Genomic DNA, 19,499 nt, shown 5'->3' on the forward strand with positions numbered 1-19,499 from the left:
TTTAAAATGTTTTGTCAATACACCTTTGGTTTCAGATGTACAGTAATTAGTCTAAAACTTTTTTTTGTTTGTTTGAAAATTTTTGTCATCAACACCTTTCCATGTTGACAGTGGACCTGTCATTTCCCTAATACAAGAACACACCTTTCAGTGTGTGCTGAGCAGGCGTGGCACTCTTGCTGGTGTTGCAGGTGAAAACTCAAGCTCCGGGGAAGGCAGAGGACACGCGAAAGGAGAACAAAAACAACAGAGGGCTAGAAAGTGGACATGATTCATTCAGGTAATGTTATTCTTATTATAGGTTATAATAGATGATTGTTTTAGCTTTGTTCTTATTGCTTTTAGTGGTTATAGTCATATTTTTCTTTGTGTTTTCATTTCAAGTGAGTGACAGCACCTCAGATGTTTGCACGAAGCTGAAGTGTGAATGTGGTCATCATCCTCGAGTGTCCTCCTTTGCCTTTTAAAACACAGAAGAAAAGTAAACAGCTGAGGGCATGTTATTCTGGTTCTCGACAAACATTTTGTGTCCACTTCAAAACATCGGAACACTTTCCAAGTGGATTTTAGTTTTCTAAAGTCATTGTACATCCACCTTCAATCTCATGGCGTAAAAACCGGCCTTGTGGAAAAGAACCCATATCTCGTTACAACTCCATTTTTGACCTAACCGGACAAACCTAGACCTTTTTAGACTTAAACTCAAACCAAATCAAACTACCATCACAATTTGTTGCGATCAGCCCTTACACCTAGTTAAACTCGGATTTCCGTGAGAAGAAACCAGAGCATCTTCCTAGTTACACTTGAACCTACTTTATGATTAATCACCGAGTTAATGGTTCTAGTTGGAGGCTATACACAGTTAAAGTATAACCTACACCTATTAAGACTAACGTAGAGCCAGTTGTACGAGAACATAAACATATTTAGACAAGACCTAATAAGTATGACATGTACTTGAACAATTTAGACTACAATTTAGATGTAGTAACTCGAGACTAACTCTAATGATGAATCTAAACCTAGTTTAACTGCACCTAATCAGGCTAGAAAAATGAGACTAGAACCTCTTCCAATTTTGCATAGGTAATAAACTTAGATTAGAAAGTAGACCTTGTTAGTATAGGACCCACATTTTCTTAGCTATTAACCCAAATATTGTTTAAACATAATTAATAAAAAAAAAAAAAACATTGGGTTTAAAATTGGAATGCCCATACCTACTTAGACTATAACCCTTGACCTAGTCAAACTAATAGCCTAGTCAGACAGGAGCATAATCCTAACTGGAGTACAAGTATATCACCTAAGTCAGATAAGACTAAAACCTTTACCAGTTATGTTACACTACAACAGCAATCTTGTTATACAACCTAAACCTGCTTTATATAATTAGGTTCGGATCAAAGGGAGTCCAGACTAAATTTCTCCTGGGTTTTGTTAATGCAGCCCCAAATTCTACATACAGTACTTATATAATGCATTCATTTTCTGTAACGCTTATCCTCACGAGGTTCGCTGTATGCTGGCGCCTATCTCAGCTAACTATGGGCAGGCAGCAGGGTACACCCTGAACTGGTTGCCAGCCAATCGCAGGTACAGTACTTTTTTTTTAACCTTGCTGGAGGGCAATCTAAGATTTGAAAAGCCCTAGGGATATTTTGTCACAAACCTGAACCTACTTAGACTACAACCTACAGTAGGACGCCCACGATCTATGTAGGAGTAAGTTGGGGCGTTTGAGAACAAGAGGGAGGAGGCATTTCCGCTTCCATCAAACATTCTTTGAAATTTTTTGAGCTTGTTCCCTCCCTGCTGGATGCTGCTTCTTTCCTTTCTTGCTCTTTTCCCTCCCTGCTTGTCTTTGGCTTGTCCACATCACGGCTGAGAGAGAGGCTTCCCTACATCCATCTTGGACATGGAGACTCTTTTGAACATCAGTGAGTAATTTTCATCTTGGCTTTTTCTTGTTTAATTTGGTAAATATGTCCTGGAGGAAGTGAATGAACCTGTTGATTTTGTCAGCAATTGAACCTGCAGAGCATGGGGCTGAACATTCGTGTGTTTGTTGAGGGTGGAACAGTTCCTCCTGAGGTCTTTTAATTGCTTCCGTTTCACAAAAGAAATTATCCAACTTTATCTGTTTTCTTTCAATTCATGAAATGTACTGATAATACAATTGAGTGACTGATGTGAATACTGAGTAACTGTCACAATGCTGCATGTTTGTAACTTATGGTGTCAGGATGGTTAGCGTGTGTTATGTTAGATTTGCAGCACTTTCTAGTCAAGCTACATTTATGTTGTAGACGTGTAAATGTCTCATATTGCAACTTTTCAAAGGAAAAGATAGGCTAGTTTATTTTTAAAGTATAAATTTACATGTCAAATAGGCATGAATCTTTTTTTAAATAATTGAAGAAATTGTTAAAATGTGAATTAAATTTTATTTTAATGTTATTTGTTAATTTATTTTCTATACAACGTATCCTTACCGGGCTCGCGAGGGCCATTCCTAGCCAACTATGAGCAGGAGGCGGTGCACCCTGGAATGGGTGCCAGCCAATCACAGGGCACACATAGACGAACAAAACTATCACACTCACAATCAGAAATATGGAAAATTTGGAGTGTTCAATCAAGGAGCATGTGTGTTTTGGGGATGTGGGACCAAACAGGAGCACTTGAAGAAAACCCACGTAGGCTCGGGGAGGACATACAAACTGAAATCTGGGGTAAATCCAGTTACATATATATTATATTGGGCATCAATTATAGGGCATTTGTGCTGTTTTTGGTTATGCCCAGTTGACATCCTACAACAGCAGAGGGCCGCTATATGCATAAATATTTATGGTACATTATATAATAAACCATTAGCGCTTTCTTTCTGTATGAGTAAAAAGGGAAGACTGAAAAGGAATATGCAATTAAATAATCTTCAGCAAAAGCTAATCTGATTTTAATTACACCCTAAATCAGGGGTTTCCAAGCTATTCCACGTAGTGCCGGAGTGGGTGCAGGATTTCATTCCAACTAGACAAGATGACACCTTTTCGCTAATCTGGTATCTTACAACTGCAATCAGTCGATTCCAATCAGGTGCTACTTGTTTTAGCAGAAACCTCATTGGTTAAACAGTCTGTGCTCAATCAGTAGGAATAAAAATCAGGAACCACAGCAGCCCTTGACGACCGGTTTGGAGACCCCTGCCTCAAACATATGGGAGCCAGTAAAATACATTGAAAAACCTGTACAAAACAAATTTGCAATGGGGAATCCTGGACCTGCAAAATAGAAGTGATGACAATAGAATGAGATTAATTTAGGTAATTTGCTATGTACTATATAATAGGCACCTTTGATTTTATATATTTAGGAAAAGTGAACTGTATTACACACGGAAATGATGGGAACTTGGAATGTCTTGGCTACTAGTCTAGGAAAGTATATTATTCTATAATATTGATATTGAGTATTCGTTATTGCTTAAAATGAGTCAGTCCGACCATAATGTCTACATTGCAAAATGTTGTTATGTTCTCCTCATCTTACCTCCAGATCCCTTATCTTTATCCTCACAATCTCATTGCAAGGCATTGCTCAACGTTTTGAACTCCCCCAACCTTCATTTTCATTCATCTCTGACATCTCTGACATCTTTAATACAAACGAGACAGCCAGTGACATTGTAAATGGAATCATCGACAACATTCCATGTTGGTAACACACACGCCAGGCTACAAATGAACCCTTGTGAAACCTATAGCTAGAATACACGAAAAGCACCTAGATCTAGTTAGGTATGATAAACCTTTCAGAATTAACTGTGTTTGTGTTGCACGTGTGCATGGGTTGGTGGGTTGGGGTGTGTGTGTTGCAGTACCTCAATGGACCATCTACCTGTTGGCGGCATTGGGTGTGATTGTGATCGTGCTTGTTGTGTGTTGCGTGTGCGTGTGCTGCTGCAGAAAAAGAAGGAAGAAACAACAGCAGAAGCAAGCGGACACCCTTGTTAAACAAAAGCAACAAGGCGGGCAAACAAACAGTGAGCTGGTGAGACGAATGTCAGCACAATCATAATATTGGCTTGGAATGGACTTATTGTTTGTTTTAAGGATTCAAGGAACTTTCTAGTGATACATTTCCGTATTATGGCACAGAATACTATAACTGAGGTCCCAAATACAACTTAAAAAAAGAACATCAAAATATGGTATTTCAATACGTACATATAAAAATAAGTGCAAGAGGCTTCAAGTGAACTACAAGAAAATAAAAAGTGTAATGTGCAGGAAAGAATATACAAGGAGGGGTTGGATGTGAGTGGTAAAACGAATTTCAAAGCTACTGTACATGTTTATATTGTTTATTTGGTATCATATTATTGGTAGGAACTGGGGTTGTTCCGATCATGTTTTTTTGCTCCCGATCCGATCCCGATCGTTTTAGTTTGAGTATCTGCCGATCCCGATATTTCCCGATCCGATTGCTTTTTTTTTTGCTCCCGATTCAATTCCAATCATTCCCGATAATTTTTCCCGATCATATACATTTTGGCAATGCATTAAGAAAAAAATGAATAAAAATCGGACGAATATATACATTCAACATACAATACATAAGTACTGTATTTGTTTATTATGACAATAAATCCTCAAGATGGCATTTACATTATTAACATTCTTTCTGTGAAAGGGATCCACGGATAGAAAGACTTGTAATTCTTAAAGGATAAATGTGACTTTGTATATTGTGACTAAATATTGCATTTACCATTTACCATCTAGTGTATTTGTTGAGCTTTCAGTAAATGATACTGTAGCCATTTAACTGTTCTGCCCAAATGCATGATGGGAAGTGCAACCATGACTGTGTGTAGTGGCACCAATTGATATATCTTCTCTGCGTTGGGAAATAACATAAGGTGTTAAGAAAAAGATCAACTACTACCTTTCTTCCCCACATTGCTTCCCACGATACTTGTAATTGTTGAGAGAGGGATTGTAAGGCTTTAGCCAATTAAAAAATGGCTCCAAAGGCTGCCAAAATTCTCTCTACTCATTTTACACTGCGTTTTAGCGCTATATATAGGTAAAACGGCGCCATTATAGATTGAACGCGACAATGCGTGAGTGGGTCGTGCAGCGCATGCGTTAATTGCGTTAAATATTTTAACGTGATTCATGTAAAAAAAAAAAAATTTACTGCCGTTAATGCGTTAAATACAAGGCATGTCCGATATTTTTTTGCCGATTCCGATACTTTGAAAATGACGTGATCAGATGCAGATCGATCGGGACATCTTTAGTAGGAACTATCATTGACTGACTGAAAGATGTTTATCCTTTTGCAATCAGGTTCAACCTGGCACGAATGAGGTGAAATTCAAGCAACATCGAGGGAAACTGCTGTACTCGCTGGAGTTTGACACCACTCTTTCTGAGGTGAATGAATTATTTTATCACTTTACTCCAAGAGGGCTTTACACAGTAACGGAGACAAACTCACTCATTATGTAATATGTGTGTGTGTGTGGGGGGGGGGGGGGTACCCATGTAAAGGAGCGTTGCTGGGTGCATTCTCAAGTAATGAAATACAGACAATTTAAGAAAACTTGGTAAATACCCTTTCTTAGATTGTTACGAGCTTTGAAATACAAGGAAAGGGCCTTTCAAAGTCTTACCTACTCAGTCTAGATGAGATCTGTAGTGTTTAAGTTTTTAGTAAGGGAACTATTTGTTCTGACGGATTAGGACTCCACTCTTTCTCTTGATAAAGCGCACTTTTCCATTTATGTGCATTTTAAAAAAAATTTTTTATCCCAAGTAAAGTGTTGGGCGTGTGAACTGTCCTTCTGGCTCTGATTATTTTCATCATCGACATAGTCGTACAAACATGACAATTTGGTGACGAGGATTTCTTGGACCTACTGAGTTGATAGAGCTATTCGGAAATGAGCCATTCGCCTTGTTGTAAGGCACCAGTCCATAAGGCCCAGGTGAGTCCTGACGAAAAATTGTCTCAATTGCTAGTCATGCAGAAATGTATGAAAAGGGAATTTGCTGAATGGCATAAAAACACAATTGAACTGGATGACAAAGCAATTCAAGGTTACATGGCACGCCCTGTTCTATAGACCCTGTGGCAGAAGGTAGATGCAGAATTACAAAACCAGAGGTACAGTATGTGAAATTATCTCCAAAGTCGCCATAAGAGAGTGGGCTACACCAATTGTCCTAGTGTATTGAGAAAGACCAACCAATGGTGTATGCATATGAAGTGGCTGCAAACCTGGTACTGGAGCTGTTATGTGCCTGCTATCTTGAATTGAAGACATTCTCATTGTTAACTGTGGGAAGAAGTTTGAAAATTTGATTTTGACAGAAGTGGAAGACTCAAGTAAGAAGTATCTAACTGTCAGCACACAGAGCATTGTGCCGGTACAATAGAATCATGTTTTGTGTCAATATATTAAGATCTGCAATGCACATCAAGAACACAATGTTATCTTGAGGACAGATTGGTAATTGAAAAGGATTACAAAGATCACCAATAAAACCTTACTCAAATTCTCACTCGTTTGAAAGAATATGGCCTGAGAGTGAAATAAGAGAAATGTTTGGCATATTTTGACTGCATACTGTGGCTATGTCATTGACAAACATGGTTTACATAAGTAAAAGTGATGTCGCAAGTCCCAAGACCAGGAAATGTTAGAGCTGAGATCATATTATTGTATTAAATTATTAAATCCTGTCATTGATACTAATGATCTATTTAATATAGCTGTGAGCATGTTATTTTATGTTGTATGCTTGTAGCTCAAGGTGGGCGTAAAGCAAGCTAGCAGTCTGAAGGCCATGGACCTGGGAGGAACTTCCGACCCTTACGTCAAGGTCTACATCCTACCTGACAAAACCAAGACCTGCGAGACCAAAGTTCTGAAGAACACGCTCAATGCCACCTTCAACGAGACCTTCAACTTCCAGGTAACATAGGCAAACAATCTGAAAGCGCTAAAACATCATGGATAGCAGTTTTTCCTTCTTCTTTCTAACCTACTAGTAGTTACATTAGAACAATTATCCCAATTATCGAGAACCCATATTCAGGTAATGTCCTTCCTTAGTATAAAAGTTACACTATAACCAAAACCCAGTTACTGGGAACTTTACGAACAAAGTCTAAAATAAATTAATCTAGAACCTAAACCCAGTTACCTGAAGATTATATCTAGGCAGCATTAAACCTAGTTAGACTAGAACCAAAATCTACGTACACTGAGTCTATTTCTAGGCAACATTCTACCCAAGTTGGAGTAAAATCTAAATTTTGTTAGACTACAACCTAAACCCAGTTAACTGGAATTTATATACTAGTATAGGAAACGCATTCCCTAACTGTACTTAATCTAAACTTTGTAATAGAAACAAACACCACTTACATGGCAACTACATCAAGGCAAAATCCTACTCTAGATACACTTGAATTTAAACTAAGTAAAACAAAAACACAGTTGGCTGACACCTACTATACATCTAGGCAAATGCATCTAGGCATTATCCTACACTAGTTGGACTACAATCTACAGTATATCTAGTTCAAATACAACCTAAATCCACCTAATTCTAAACCTAATTCTATAAATATCTGGTAGATACTACTGATACTTTATTGTTTGATTGGTTGGTTTTTGCTCAAATAATTTGAAACAAAGTTAAATTGGAAGCCATATTTTGCAAATTGACTGGAATCTAGTCCCAGTTTAACTATAATCTAGTTAAAATGGAATCTAAGCCTACTCAGTAGACTTGAACAGTGGGTAGGGCTCACTGACACTGTGCTTTGGATTATCGCAATGGTTTATTTACAGATTTTAAAAAACATCAATCAGGAAGCTCTAGCTTATCCAGAATAAGCAGGAGTCCTTGGAAATACAAGAAAACTGGACCATACTACACTGGTCATGAAATCATTACACTGGATTCAGGGCCGGCCGGCCCAGGCCATTTGGGGTCCCTAAGCAAAATAATGCAAAGGTGCCCATATTTTTGGCTCACCATTTCGTCACAGTGTACTGTGAAACCCATACATGCAATCCAACCCATACGTCCATATTTTATATATTAATCAGATTTTGTTGCACTGCATACTTCATATTTCAAAGAAGAACTTCAAAGAAGTTAAGGAATAATTTTTATTTTTTCAAGCTTGTAATCAAGTATCAAAACTCACAAAAGTCAAATAAAGCAAACTGTAGTAAACAAAATAGAATATAAATTAGGGCTGTCAAAATTAACGCATTAACGCGCGGTAATTAATTTTTTAAATTAATCACGTTAAAATATTTGACGCAATTAACGCACATGTCCCGCTCAGACAGTATTCTGCCTTTTGGTAAGTTTTACAACAAGGCTTTTTGCGCTGTCTAACAGCGAACTCTTGTGGTCGTTTTGCGACATGGTTTATTGATTTCTTGCCAGTTCAATATGGCTGCACGACGTCTCTGTTGTGCTTATATGATCCTTGGACAAGATTTGTCCGTAAGTATGGTTGTTGTAAAGAATGTACATATTATGTTAGTAAGCGAAATGTTATATTTTTTGTATGAGACGCTTTTTGTTTATGTTTAGTTAACCTGTATAGCGTGCTAAGCTAACGTTGTTGCTAATGCAATGCTTGTGTACTTTTTTTTGGTTTTAAGACGGTCTAAAGAGGACAATGGTTTGAGGCCATTTTATTAATAAATCAGATGAAAAAGGAAGAAGTCTGATTATTAAGGCGTCGTTCACTAGCTGTCTAGTAGACGCTTCGGAGTGAGGACAGCATAGACAGATTTAAATGACAGTAGCGTGAAATGCCCACTACAGTCCTTATGTACCGTATGTTGAATGTATATATCCATCTTGTGTCTTATCTTTCCATTCCAACAATTTATTTTACAGAATATATATATAATTCCCAGAAAAATATGGCATATTTTATAGATGGTTTGAATTGCGATTAATTGTGATTAGTTACGATTAATCAATTTTTAAGCTGTAATTAACTCGATTAAAAATTTTAATCGTTTGACAGCCCTAATATAAATTAAACAATTGCCAAATTGGGGGCCCCCTAGCGGTCAGGGGCCCTAAGCAGCTGCATGGTCTGCGTATAGGCTGGGCCGGCCCTGACTGGATTCCTGTGAGTCAAAGCTCAAAGCAGGGGTCTCAAACAGGTCCTCAAAGGGTCGCATTGGGTGGAGGTCTTCATTCCAACCAAACAAGAAAACAATACGTAATCAATTGATTGCAGTCAGGTACTGCTTTTTTCTCATTGGCTAAACTGTCTGTGCAGGATCTGTTGGAACAAAGACGAGGACCCACTGTGGCCCTTTGTGGAATGTTGGTGCCTCTATCCCCTATTTGTATAAGTTATCTTAGAACACAAACTACAGAATGTGGACGTATTTGGCCAAGATTATATAAAAGAAGACTGGAACCAAAAAATAGCTGAATATTATTTAAGGTATTTTGATTTTGTTGTCAGATCTCCAAGGCGACTTTGGTGACTTCGACAGCTGTACTTCAGGTTTTCGACTTCGACCGCTTCTCCAAACACGATATCATTGGAGAGCTGCGCCTAAAATTAGGACAAGTGGACTGGAATCACGTCATAGAGGAGTGGAGAGACCTCCAAGAGCCCACTAACGAGGAGGTACCACCTAAACCTATATCTAAACAGTAAACACCTTAAATCTCGTTAGAAGAGACCCTAAACCAGGGGTGGACAAACTGGTCCTAAAGCGCAGTAGTGGGTCCTGGTCTTTGTTCCAAATGATCCAGCACAGATAGTTTAACCAATGAGGCTTCTGCTGAAACAGTAAGCACCTGACTGCGATCAACTGATTTGAGACACCAGATTGGTGAAAAAGTTTCCTCTTGATGGGTTGGAACGAAACCCGCACCCACTGCCGCCCTTTGTGAAATAGTTTGCTCACCCCTGCCCTAAACTAATACTTAGATTTAAACCTAAACCAAGGTAGACTATTAATGTATATTTATTGAAGGAGAACTAACTGTGTGACCAAATGTACATCTAGTTCTATTAGAACCTACATTTAGCATTCAGATTGGAGTTCCAACAATACTACGAGTTAGTACCCATTAAAGTGCTTGGTGCAGAATAAGATAAAGGTAAAGTGTCCCCAGTGCCCCCACAATCCCACCATAAATAAATAATAAATATTTAATATATAAGTTACTCTGGCTCTGGAAGCAAAACCTAGTTAGACAACACAGTAAACTTAGCTGGGTCTGTGCTTAAACCTATAGCTAGTAAAACTGCTCATCTAATCCACGTATATTTAATCCTGACCATTATTTTGGCTGCCACAGTTCTGTGAACCTGAAAGTTGGCAATTTTAACATTTAAAATGTGGGCACTGCGTCACATGAATTCAAGCACCTTCCCGAGTAGTTGTCAGCTCACTACTAGGGACATATATTGTGATATGGATGGATGGATGGATGGATGGATGGATGGATGGATGGATGGATGGATGGATGGATGGATGGATGGATGGATGGATGGATGGATGGATGGATGGATGGATGGATGGATGGATGGATGGATGGATGGATGGATGGATGGATGGATGGATGGATGGATGGATGGATGGATGGATGGATGGATGGATGGATACACATCATAAAAACTAGGCAGACTAATGTGTTGCACTCCTTGTCTTATTTAATTATTATTATTATTATTATTATTATTTTTTTTTTACATTTTTGCCCTCCTGTTAGTGTAAAACATTTTTTTCTTTATTTTTCAACCAAATCCAGGAGGAGAACCTTGGTGAGATCTGCTTTTCTCTCCGATACGTTCCAACATCCAGCAAACTGACTGTCATCATCCTGGAAGCCAAAAACCTCAAGAGTACAGACATCAATGGAAGCTCAGGTTATCTCTTCAGGCAATCACAACTTTAAAAAAGCAACAACAACAATAAGAAACTACTTGAATCCTCCAATACAGCAAATGGTATGGTCAGCACAATCTGACTGGCTGCTTCGTAAGTGCTGATTGGTTTAAAAAGGAAACCTGAATTTTTAACTGTATACTGGGGAGGGTGAGCATACAGTATTCTGAATCTGGCCGAATTACAAACAATGCAACACAGAGCAACTGACATTAAGACAGACAGAATGAAAAGAAAAAAGACTTTGTCTTTCTGATAGTTTCAGCCAGCACAGAAGGCTCCCAAGGCCTCGAGGTGATGCCATTGAGCTAACATGACCAAAGCTAATGCCAACTCCCAAGGGCAGAAAAAAGGCAAGGCATCAAATGACACTCAAGAGCAGTATGACTCACCCGGTTTGCTCCACATATTGAGCTACGAGTTTACAAATGAAGGCACAGTGGCACATTTAGCTTAAATTTGTGTGTATTGCGTTATATTGCAGGGCTCTCAATTTATGGAAATTGTTGCGAGTGAGTATGTATTGTTTCCTCTAGGATTTATTTCAGCAGTAGGACGGAGATACATATACAGTGCCTTGCAAAAGTATTCGGCCCCCTTGAATCTTGCAACCTTTCGCCACATTTCAGGCTTCAAACATGAAGATATGAAATTTAATTTTTTTGTCAAGAATCAACAACAAGTGGGACACAATCGTGAAGTGGAACAACATTTATTGGATAATTTAAACTTTTTTAACAAATAAAAAACTGATAAGTGGGGCGTGCAATATTATTGGGCCCCTTTACTTTCAGTGCAGCAAACTCACTCCAGAAGTTCAGTGAGGATTTCTGAATGATCCAATGTTGTCCTAAATGACCGATGATGATAAATAGAATCCACCTGTGTGTAATCAAGTCTCCGTATAAATGCACCTGCTCTGTGATAGTCTCAGGGTTCTGTTTAAAGTGCAGAGAGCATTATGAAAACCAAGGAACACACCAGGAAGGTCCGAGATATGGTTGTGGAGAAGTTTAAAGCTGGATTTGGATACAAAAAGATTTCCCAAGCTTTAAACATCTCAAGGAGCACTGTGCAAGCCATCATATTGAAATGGAAGGAGCATCAGACCACTGCAAATCTACCAAGACCCGGCCGTCCTTCCAAACTTTCTTCTCAAACAAGGAGAAAACTGATCAGAGATGCAGCCAAGAGGCCCATGATCACTCTGGATGAACTGCAGATATCTACAGCTGAGGTGGGAGAGTCTGTCCATAGGACAACAATCAGTCGTACACTGCACAAATCTGGCCTTTATGGAAGAGTGGCAAGAAGAAAGCCATTTCTCAAAGATATCCATAAAAAGTCTCGTTTAAAGTTTGCCACAAGCCACCTTGGAGACACACCAAACATGTGGAAGAAGGTGCTCTGGTCAGATGAAACCAAAATTGAACTTTTTGGCCACAATGCAAAACGATATGTTTGGCGTAAAAGCAACACAGCTCATCACCCTGAACACACCATCCCCACTGTCAAACATGGTGGTGGCAGCATCATGGTTTGGGCCTGCTTTTCTTCAGCAGGGACAGGGAAGATGGTTAAAATTGACGGGAAGATGGATGCAGCCAAATACAGGAACATTCTGGAAGAAAACCTGTTGGTATCTGCGCAAGACCTGAGACTGGGACGGAGATTTATCTTCCAACAGGACAATGATCCAAAACATAAAGCCAAATCTACAATGGAATGGTTCAAAAATAAATGTATCCAGGTGTTAGAATGGCCAAGTCAAAGTCCAGACCTGAATCCAATCGAGAATCTGTGGAAAGAGCTGAAGACTGCTGTTCACAAACACTCTCCATCCAACCTCACTGAGCTCGAGCTGTTTTGCAAGGAAGAATGGGCAAGAATGTCAGTCTCTCGATGTGCAAAACTGATAGAAACATACCCCAAGCGGCTTGCAGCTGTAATTGGAGCAAAAGGTGGCGCTACAAAGTATTTACGCAAGGGGGCCGAATAATATTGCATGCCCCACTTTTCAGTTTTTTATTTGTTAAAAAAGTTTAAATTATCCAATAAATTTTGTTCCCCTTCACGATTGTGTCCCACTTGTTGTTGATTCTTGACAAAAAATTAAAAATTTATATCTTTGTTTGAAGCCTGAAATGTGGCGAAAGGTTGCAAGGTTCAAGGGGGCCGAATACTTTTGCAAGGCATTGTATATATATATATATATATATATATATATATATATATATATATATATTATTAGGGCTGTCAAAATTATCGCGTTAACGGGCGGTAATTAATTTTTAAAAAATTAATCACGTTAAAATATTTGACGCAATTAACGCACATGCCCCGCTCAGACAGATTTAAATGACAGTACAGTGAACTGCCCACTTGTTAATTGTGTTTTATGGAGTTTTGCTGCCCTCTGCTGGCGCTTGGGTGCGACTGATTTTATAGGCTTCAGCACCCATGAGCATTGTGTAAGTAATTATTGACATCAACAATGGCGGGCTACTAGTTTATTTTTTGATTGAAAATTTTACAAATTTTATTAAAACGAAAACAGTAAGAGGGGTTTTAATACAAAATTTCTATAACTTGTACTAACATTTATCTTTTAAGAACTACAAGTCTTTCTATCCATGGATCGCTTTAACAGAAGGTTAATAATGTTAATGCCATCTTGTTAATTTATGGTTATAATCAGGGGTGCACATAATTTTTTTGCCCAGGTTCTCAGAGGAGGACCTGGAGATGTGACTTGGTCCTCATTGAGCTTAAGAGCCGACCCGCCTGATGCGATAAATTTATGACAAGCTTTACTTAGAGCCAATTAACTTTAATTAATTATATTAACAATTAATGCTTGATTAACATCAACTGGCACAACAAAATTGCCATTACTTTGAAGTGACATGTAAAGAAATAAAAAGCACCAATTCAAAATAAAGGGCATTATGCGGCTCCCACATTAACTCCAAGCCTTTTTAAAAGTGGGATGTCCTCCTCATAAGACCTCATTGAACGTGCATGTTTAGCTTTGTAAAATGCGAGCAAAAACACGTTTGTCAGTGCATGTCGCTGTTCATTACCTTTATTCCGCCACTTGTCCATAGGGCGAGCGGGGTCCTGTTTGACATCGATAGTTTGCTTAATTGCCACATGCTCTGTTTTTTTCGTGCTTTTCAAAGTTTGGATGGCTGAAATTCTTTGACCCTACATAAAATGCGCTGCTCTTATAGGCGACATTGGGATTCTCACAGCACATTTTGTACCGCATTTCCGTGCGAGCATCATTTGCATCTAGCCATGGTACCTCCTACTTTTCAGCAAAAGTCCTTTTATTCGGTAGCTCCGGTGACATCTCTGTCGTCTGTCTGTCTTTTGACGGGGGTGGGGGAACACGGAAGTAATTACTCAGTGTGGCCTGCCTCTTTGACATTTTGAGAAGTTATTTTCTCGTGTCCGCCGCAAATACGGTGGTCAGCCATCGGTACGCAAAAGCGTATGGAAGTCGTTGAGGGCCAGCGCGTTTGTCTACGTCCGGTCCGCATGCGCGCTTATGTGCACCCCTGGTTATAATAAACAAATACAGTCCTTGTGTACCGCATGTATATATCCATCTTGTGCCTTATCTTTCCATTCCAACAATAATTTACAGAAAAATATTGCATATTTTATAGATGGTTTGAATTGCGATTAATTGCGATTAATTAATTTTTAAGCTGTAATTAACTCGATTAAAAATTTTAATCGTTTGACAGCCCTAATATATATATATATATATATATATATATATATATATATATATATATATATGAACATTAGCAGGTCATAAAAAATTGCCAACGTCTTTGTAATGTTAACGGCGTGCAACCACACTTAACCATTATTCTCTGAGATTTTATAGGGGCGATGTTAAGGTGTGTCGTCACCCGTCGGGGCCATTCAATAAACATAAAATTACAGTCAATGGACTGTTTCCTTTGAAATAGCCATGGATTGCGCAATTTTCAACCAGTTTTCAAATGACTTTATCATAAATGTCAGAAATGCAGCCATTTTTTTCCCTGAAAATTCAACGATTATAAGATTTCAAAAACATAGCCACGTTAATGCGGTTTGCTACAAATCAACCCTTTTGCAAATCAGTCAAGAATTGAGCGAGTTAAGAGTATTTTTCTGGAGAAAAATCACAAGTCGCCACTGATTCCGCGACTGACATCTAGCGTTATAAATGTGATATCTATGAGTAGGACCACATTGTATTGACAGCGCACCGTATTACAGTTGCAAAGAAAATGCAAATGGGTCCGTTTTCAGATTAGGCGACTTGATTACATTTTTAATTTATGACAAATGTCGAGTTATATTTTTTTAGGGAGTGAGATATGCAGGGTGAGAAAGACCTGAAATGCGTGAAAAATACGCTCAATGTGTGAGAGTTGAGAACCCTGTGTTATTCACGTGCGTTTTGTTGCCACGAACTGCTGAAGACATTGATCCTTTCATTAGTTTGAAAGCAGCTGTAGGGGCAGAAATTTACAATCTATGTCTCTTCGTGCATTAAAATTTTAATCATACAAAACATTGCCAGTTGTTAATAAATTGACTTGTCATCTAATGCAGTTATTTTCCCGTAAATTCAACAGAACAGAGTTCCTTTTTTTTTGTTTTCTTCCTGATAATTTAACAAAGTTTCCATGTCCTTTTTCCCAGCCCGTTAATGACATATGCGTCACTGATGTGGCCTGATGGCACAACACCCTCAGACTGGATATGGGCCTCAGCCTGCTAACTGGGGATGGCTGCCCAAGCGTCTAGTTTAGATTCTGATAAAGCTATATTTAAAGTATAACCCTGTAAAACTATAGTTGAATGTAGACCATAAACGTCTTACTTGTCCCATTCAAAACACGTTTCATCCTTTAATTTCATTAGAATCGGCAGAGGAACAATAGCTTAATTTTATTGAAAAAACAGTGAACAATGCAAAAGATGTGTGAAAATTGTTATGAGTGTGTTCATGTTGATATTTGTAAGTAATTGTTGTTTTCTGTGTGGTTAAGATCCCTATGTGAAGGTGCAGCTGGCTCTAGACAAGAGGAAGTGGAAGAAGAAAAAGTCAACCATCAAGAAAAACACACTCAACCCGTACTACAACGAAGCCTTCACCTTCAAAGTAACCTTGGAGCAAATTCGGGTATGGAGCACTCGACTGTACTAGCATACTTATATAACATATGTAAAGTACTGTAATTTTTCAATTATAATGCACTCTTCTGCTCTCTCCTTCCCAATACGTATATACCCAATGGTGATGCATTCCTTCAATTTGCTGCTGTCTATGCTCTAAAAATTAAGCACAATTATTTACGTTATGTTGCACCTGACGTAAATGCAATAAATAATCGCGTGTTAAAAAAAATTGACGGCATCAAAGTCAAAGGGGGTTTGCATTAACGCCGTTATTAACGCATTAACGGACAGTACTATTATATGAACTGTATATGACGTCACCATTGTCATAATGTTAAAATAAATTAAGTATCCTCATTCTTAAACCGTTTTATTTATCTAACCATCTGTTTTTGCTGTCACCTTTTGTTATTCAGCTTTTTTGAACAGATAGTAATTTAAAGGTAAATACATACATGGAGATTAATGAAGGGTCGGAGGGGCATGTAATGGCGTACCGCACGCTACACGTCACTTCTGCTCATTAATATTAATAATGTTAGCAACTTTTGCTAAGGGGGGACAAGCTCCCGTTTGTCTCCAATAGTAAATGAATGGAAATAGCGTACGAAAGAGACGTTTACAGAGCTACTGTAAACCTATCAATTCTGTCCGAAAATGATGTCCCTGGTGTCAAATTCACTTGTAAAGAGGTGGAAGAGCATACAAATGTTCAGTTAAAGAGATGGCTTGAGTGTCGAGGGCTGAAAAAGACGGAAAAAAGAAACAAGCCGACCTAAGCTTAGCCTTAGCTTTATCGAAACCTTTTCCTTACGCCACTGACAATGACATTCTCCTGTTTCAACAATCTATCCTTTACCACCAAATGCCCTATCTTATATATTATATCCTCTGGTTGTCTTACGTCTCTGATCGTTCTTTTGGGCAATTTACGTTGCTATTTTTGTGTAGCGATCGCAAATGCTACTCGTTGACAGCCAAGGAACATTTTTAATTTTTTCATTAAAACAAATCTTAATTCAATTGTTTATTTACACTTCCCCCTTACTAAAGTTTTTTTTTTTATTATTTTTTTTATAACAACAGAAAAGGTAACAGTGGCAGTCAGATATGCAGCATGGCAAAACGCCACGCTAAAAAATAAGTAAAAAAATATTAAAATGGCTTAACTCTTTGTCCTCTGAAGGACCATGCCAACCCAACAAAATGTTTACTGCATATGAAATGTGAATGGCTTCACCTTGCTGGCGTTAAACGTCAGCATAAGTTGATCCATTCTTCACATTTTTTGGTTTCGGGAAACGTATGAAGAAAACATCCTTCATGTGTCGTTATGTCTAGAGTTATTTCTACAACCTCCATATCAGCAGTGCTTGATTGGCATGTACGTTTTTGAAAGATTACCGGAGAAAAATAGCAGAAATATAATGGTTTGTATGCGAGGGCGTGTCTGTAATGTCCTACTTCCGCTTTACGATGCGACGTCACGGTCTAAAAACAGCATTCGTGCTGTACGCTATTGCATGTAATTGACTTTCCCATATATGAATTTAAAATTAAGACTTTGCCGTTAAAATGTTGTCTATAAAAGTTGTAAAGCAATAAAACAAGAAAAATGAATGAAATGAACAAAAAAAAATTATAATGGATGAATTTGATGAATTATTTTTCGAACACATCATGTGACTAGCACCTTAGAGCCTGCCATTTGGTTTGCTTTGCCAAAACCACCTGAGGACAGATTCTGGCTGGAATATTCAGTTAAAAAGGATGTGGCATCCATTAGGTAAGACAGAAAAACGCGCGCGCTCACACATGCATGCACGCACGCACACACACACACAGCTGGGTTGCCAGTATATACAAGCATGGGCTAAGCTACTATCCGAGCATATATCATGTAAGGTAATTTTATTGCTGACACTGCATTTCGGGGTCATCAATCTGTTTTGCCCTCTCTGCCACAAAAGTCAAACTCCGCCTATGGGTAATAGTGTGCACCCATGTATGGTCTCCGTACTGCCAGGTGTCCCCACTAAGGAATGCGTTTGTGCTCCCCCTAGCGTGTCAACTTGGTGATCTCAGTGTGGGACCATGACCCAATGACGCCCAACGACCCAACGGGCAAGATCTTTCTGGGCTGCGATGCACAGGGCAACCAGCTGAGGCACTGGGCTGACATGCTCGCCAACCCGCGGCGGCCTGTGGCACAGTGGCACACGCTGCTGTCGTCAGAGCAAGTCAATGCCGCCCTTCCCCTCAAGAGAAAAATACCACTTGCAAGTGTTGAGAAAGTTAACCTTCTACGTGAAATATTAGTTCAAAGTTCAGCTAAGAAATTTTAATATGAACTGCAAAGTAGTTCAGTGATTTAATAATTGAAATTTCTTAACTGTTCATTGAACACAAAACTTTTAGAACTTGTGTCATAAAGGTGAAACATTATTGACTAATGTAAGTAAGAGAACAACATTCACTTAAGAGTTATTGTTAAAAGTCCTATAATAGCCCGTCTGAATCCAAAGCCATGACAATGCTCCTATTTGTCCAGTGAGTAAAAAGTCGGAAAGTATGCTTGTCCAAAGCCAGTGACAATTATGGTACTGTAGATCAGGAGGCAGTTATCATTTAATCAGGCAAGTAGAGTAGGGCTGTTAAGAATTTTTTTGTTTAAATAGCACATGAATCAAATTGACTGGAGTGAGAAGGTATACCTGTACATACTGTATATGTTGTAAAGAACAAAACTTATTTGTCAATAAATTAATACTATTATTCAGTTGATTCGTCATATTTTTTGCAATTTCAGTACCAGTTGCTCACACAAAATTAAAGCTATCTGAACCTTTTGGAATTTCTCATATTTCTGCATAAAATCACCATCAAATGTGATCTGGTCACACAGATGAAAATACAGTGTCTGCTTTGCCTTATTTTTAGGTTTTAGGTTTTCTTATTTTAAAGAGGATAGCATGCAAACAATGACAGAAAGTAAGTGAACCCTCTGCCTAAGGAGACTTAAAGAGCAATTGAAACAAATTTTTACCAAACAATTTAAGTCAGGTGTGTGCCCAATCACTGATGAGTGGTTTAAAGCTGCCCTGCCCACTATAAAACATACACCTCATAATAAATGTCGATGAGAAGCATTGTCTGATGTGCATCATGGCTTGGTCAAAAGAGCTGTCTGAAGACCTGCGATCAAGGATTGTTTATTTGTATAAAGCTGGGAAAGGATACAAAACCATCTCTAAAAGTCTGGATTGACAGTCAAAGAAGTTGTCTACAAATGGAAAGAGTTTGGCACTATTGCTTCGCTCCCAAGGAGTGGCTG

General features: G+C 38.5%; 1 protein-coding gene across 6 annotated transcripts; it reads left to right on the forward strand.

The window, feature by feature from the left end:
* Positions 1-325: 325 nt before the first annotated feature.
* Positions 326-18,902, forward strand: LOC130916848 (synaptotagmin-1-like). Of its 6 annotated transcripts, none has more exons than XM_057837893.1 (9): positions 506-1,943; positions 3,600-3,722; positions 3,887-4,059; positions 5,364-5,450; positions 6,828-6,995; positions 9,538-9,705; positions 10,839-10,956; positions 16,036-16,169; positions 18,229-18,902. In XM_057837893.1, the coding sequence occupies exons 1-9, from the start codon at positions 1,922-1,924 to the stop codon at positions 18,508-18,510; spliced, it is 1,275 nt and encodes a 424-aa protein (XP_057693876.1). In that variant the 5' UTR covers positions 506-1,921; the 3' UTR covers positions 18,511-18,902. The 6 variants fall into 6 exon arrangements, with proteins under 6 accessions (XP_057693879.1, XP_057693876.1, XP_057693880.1 ...); XM_057837892.1 differs by lacking the exon at positions 506-1,943 and adding an exon at positions 2,628-2,738; XM_057837897.1 differs by lacking the exon at positions 3,600-3,722 and having other exon boundaries at positions 1,759-1,943; positions 3,975-4,059.
* Positions 18,903-19,499: the final 597 nt, after the last annotated feature.

Source organism: Corythoichthys intestinalis, chromosome 5 (genome assembly GCF_030265065.1).
Source record: "Corythoichthys intestinalis isolate RoL2023-P3 chromosome 5, ASM3026506v1, whole genome shotgun sequence".
NCBI lineage: Eukaryota > Metazoa > Chordata > Actinopteri > Syngnathiformes > Syngnathidae > Corythoichthys > Corythoichthys intestinalis.

What these genes read in the sequence shown, in the direction of transcription:
- LOC130916848 (XM_057837892.1), top strand. Translation starts at nt 2,651, where the DNA reads ATGTGTGTTTTGGGGATGTGGGACCAAACAGGAGCACTTGAAGAAAAC. An exon ending in CATACAAACTGAAATCTGGG is followed by an intron (nt 2,739 to 3,599) that starts GTAAATCCAGTT and finishes TCTCATTGCAAG; the next exon opens with GCATTGCTCAACGTTTTGAA. An exon ending in TAACCTTGGAGCAAATTCGG is followed by an intron (nt 16,170 to 18,228) that starts GTATGGAGCACT and finishes TGCTCCCCCTAG; the next exon opens with CGTGTCAACTTGGTGATCTC.